Source organism: Neopelma chrysocephalum, unplaced genomic scaffold, assembly GCF_003984885.1.
Source record: "Neopelma chrysocephalum unplaced genomic scaffold, ASM398488v2 Primary Assembly neopelma1_184094, whole genome shotgun sequence".
NCBI lineage: Eukaryota > Metazoa > Chordata > Aves > Passeriformes > Pipridae > Neopelma > Neopelma chrysocephalum.
The window spans coordinates 1-2,663 of NW_020938379.1; the positions used below are offsets into that span (position 1 = coordinate 1).

The 2,663-nt window shown below is 62.0% G+C and overlaps 2 protein-coding genes across 2 annotated transcripts in view; both read left to right on the top strand.

Moving 5' to 3' along the window:
• Positions 1–102: 102 nt before the first annotated feature.
• Positions 103–1,732, top strand: LOC113962645 (DNA (cytosine-5)-methyltransferase 1-like). The gene is made up of 5 exons (XM_027673401.1): positions 103–295; positions 383–546; positions 813–929; positions 1,128–1,218; positions 1,564–1,732. Exons 1-5 carry the CDS (start codon positions 103–105, stop codon positions 1,614–1,616), a joined length of 618 nt encoding a protein of 205 aa, XP_027529202.1. The 3' UTR covers positions 1,617–1,732.
• Positions 1,733–2,310: 578 nt separating this feature from the next.
• Positions 2,311–2,663, top strand: part of LOC113962644 (eukaryotic translation initiation factor 3 subunit G-like) — a gene marked incomplete at its 3' end in the record, with an annotated part of 2,324 nt that continues 1,971 nt past the window's right edge. The window contains exon 1 of the mRNA XM_027673398.1: positions 2,311–2,422. Coding sequence (XP_027529199.1) covers positions 2,403–2,422 — 20 coding nt within the window. The remainder of the gene's footprint in view (positions 2,423–2,663) is intronic.

Sequence of the window (2,663 nt, forward strand, 5' to 3'; positions counted from 1 at the left end):
ACTGGTGAAGGTGTTGGGAACTGGTGGAGCTGCTGGGAACTGGTGGAAGTGCTGGGAACTGGTGGAGGTGTTGGTGACCCCGCGGCGCGTCCCCGGCAGGACATGAGCGCGCTGGTGGCGGCGCGGATGCGGCACATCCCGCTGGCGCCCGGCTCCGACTGGAGGGACCTGCCCAACATCGAGGTTCGCCTGTCGGACGGGACGACCACGCGCAAGCTGCGCTACACCCACCACGAGAGGAAGAACGGCCGGAGCAGCTCCGGGGCCCTGCGCGGCGTCTGCTCCTGCGCCGAGGGTGGGTCTGGGTGCTGGGTGGACCCCCCAAAAAACACGTCCACGAGTGGGTTTGTGCCCCCAAAATTCACGATTGTCCCTTTCCCAGGGAAGCCGTGCGACCCGGCCGACCGGCAGTTCAACACCCTCATCCCGTGGTGCCTCCCCCACACCGGCAACCGGCACAACCACTGGGCCGGGCTCTACGGGCGCCTGGAGTGGGACGGCTTCTTCAGCACCACCGTCACCAACCCCGAGCCCATGGGCAAGCAGGTGGGGGGGCCCCGGGGCCGGGGGGCGCCGCCGGGGAGGGAGGGGGGTGCCGGGGAACACGGCGGTGACCAACCGTTGGGTTGGGTTGGGTGGGAGGTGCCGGTGGCCAACCGTTGGGTTGGGTTGGGTTGGGTTGGGTTGGTTGGAAGTGCCCAGTGGGCGTTGCGGTCCCAACCGTTGAGTGGGTTGGGTTGGGTTGGGTTGGGTCGGAGGTCCCCAACGACCCCGGTGCCCACCCCAACCCTCGGCGCCCGTCGGCGTTGCAGGGCCGGGTGTTGCACCCGGAGCAGCACCGGGTGGTGAGCGTGAGGGAATGTGCCCGTTCCCAAGGATTCCCGGACACCTACCGGCTCTTCGGGAACATCCTGGACAAGCACAGACAGGTCGGTGCAGGCCCTGCCTCGGTGGTGGCCCTGTGACGGTGCCGTGGCCCCGTTGTCCCCGTTGTCCCAGTGTCCTGTTGTCCCTCTGTCCCTGTTGTTCTGGTGTCCCTGTTGTCCCTGTTGTCCCTGTTGTCCCTGTTGTCCCATTATCCTGGTGGTCCCGGTGTCCCTGGTGTCACCGGTGTCCCCGTTGTCCAGGTGGGCAACGCAGTGCCCCCTCCCCTGGCCAAGGCCATCGGGCTGGAGATCAAGGCCTGCGCCGTGGCCAAACTGCGCCAGGACACGGCCGGTGAGTGACCGGCATGGGGGGGTCACCATTGGGGTCACTATTGGGGTCAGGGGGTCACTGTTTGGGGTCAGGGGGGTCACTGGTGTCACCATCTCCTCCTGGGGGTCCCAGGGGGGATCATTGGGGTCAGTGGGAGTGGGGGTGTCACCGTCCCCTCCCAGGGGTCCCCATTGGGGTCAGTGGGGTCACCAGCGTCACCATCCCCTCCCAGGGGTCCCTGTTGGTGTCCCCGTTGTCAGGGGTGTCCGCGGTGTGTCCCCGGTGTCCCTGTTTTCAGGGGTGTCCCTGTTGTCAGGGGTGTCCCCGGGTGTCCCTGGTGTCACTGTGTCCCCGCTGTCCCCACAGGTTCCCGGGTGGCACCGATGGAGCCGTTGGAGCCCTTGGAAGCCGCCGGCTGAGGCGGCGCCAGAGCCTGGAGAGACCCCTGGGGGGGTCAGGGGGCCTGGGGCTGCTTGGGTTGGTTTGGCTGGTTTGGGCTTTTTTGGGGATTTTTGCTTTGCTTTGTTTTTCTTTTTTTCCCTCTTTTTTTTTCTCTTTTCTCTTTTTTTTCTCATTTTTCCAATTTTTTCTCTTTTTCTTATTTTCTCTTTTTTCCTCTTTTTTCTTTTCTCCCCCTTTTCCCCACTCATTTTCTCCCTTTTTTTCCTTTTTTCCTCTTTTTCCTTCCCCTTTTTACTGTATTTCTCCTTCTTTCCCCCCTTTTCCCCCTCTTTTTTCCCTTGTTGTTTTCGTCTTTTTTCCTGCTTTTTCTAAATTTTTTTTCCGCTTTTCTTCTGTTTTAATTTTAATTATTTTCACTTTGCTTTCCATTTGGTTTTTATTTCTTTTTTATTTTACACATCCCCCCCAGCCCCTCCCTCCCTCCGCTGTCCCCCCCCCCAAAGCCCGGCCCCGCTCCCCCGTTTTTATCGCAATTCTCCCGAACCCCCGCGGCCGCTTTGTACAAGTGGGACTCGATACTTTATGTAGTTTTTATATGTTGTAATATTTCTTCAAATAAATCGCGCCTATAAATTATAAACCCTTATTCATAACTTTTTGTTGCCCCGAATAGGCCGCGGGGCCCCACGGGGCGTTGCTAAGCAACCGCCTCCCGTCATGCCCCGCGCGCGGCCTGCTCCTGCCGGAAGTGGCGGCGGGTCCTTCCGGTCCTTCCGGTTGGGAGCGTGAGGGCGGCGGAGGCGATGCCGACCGGGGACTTCGAGTGAGGGGGGACGGGGGGGGACGGACGCGCTTAGCGGGGGGGTTTTGGGATGTTTTGGGGTGTTTGGGGGTGTTTGGGGTTGGATACGGGAGCGGGATTCGGGTTTGGGGGGCATCGGGCCTGGGAGGGAGGGAAGGGAACCGGGAACGGGGCTGCGGCCTGCAGGGTCCCGGGGCCTGGCGGGTCCCGGGCGGGGGTCCCGGAGGGTCCCGGTCAGCCCCAGTTGGCCCCTGTCGGGGGT

Coding starts and splice junctions, on each gene's coding strand:
- LOC113962645 (XM_027673401.1), top strand. CDS start 103: ATGAGCGCGCTGGTGGCGGCGCGGATGCGGCACATCCCGCTGGCGCCC. Junction 296..382: donor CGTCTGCTCCTGCGCCGAGG/GTGGGTCTGGGT, acceptor TCCCTTTCCCAG/GGAAGCCGTGCGACCCGGCC. Junction 930..1,127: donor TCCTGGACAAGCACAGACAG/GTCGGTGCAGGC, acceptor CCCGTTGTCCAG/GTGGGCAACGCAGTGCCCCC.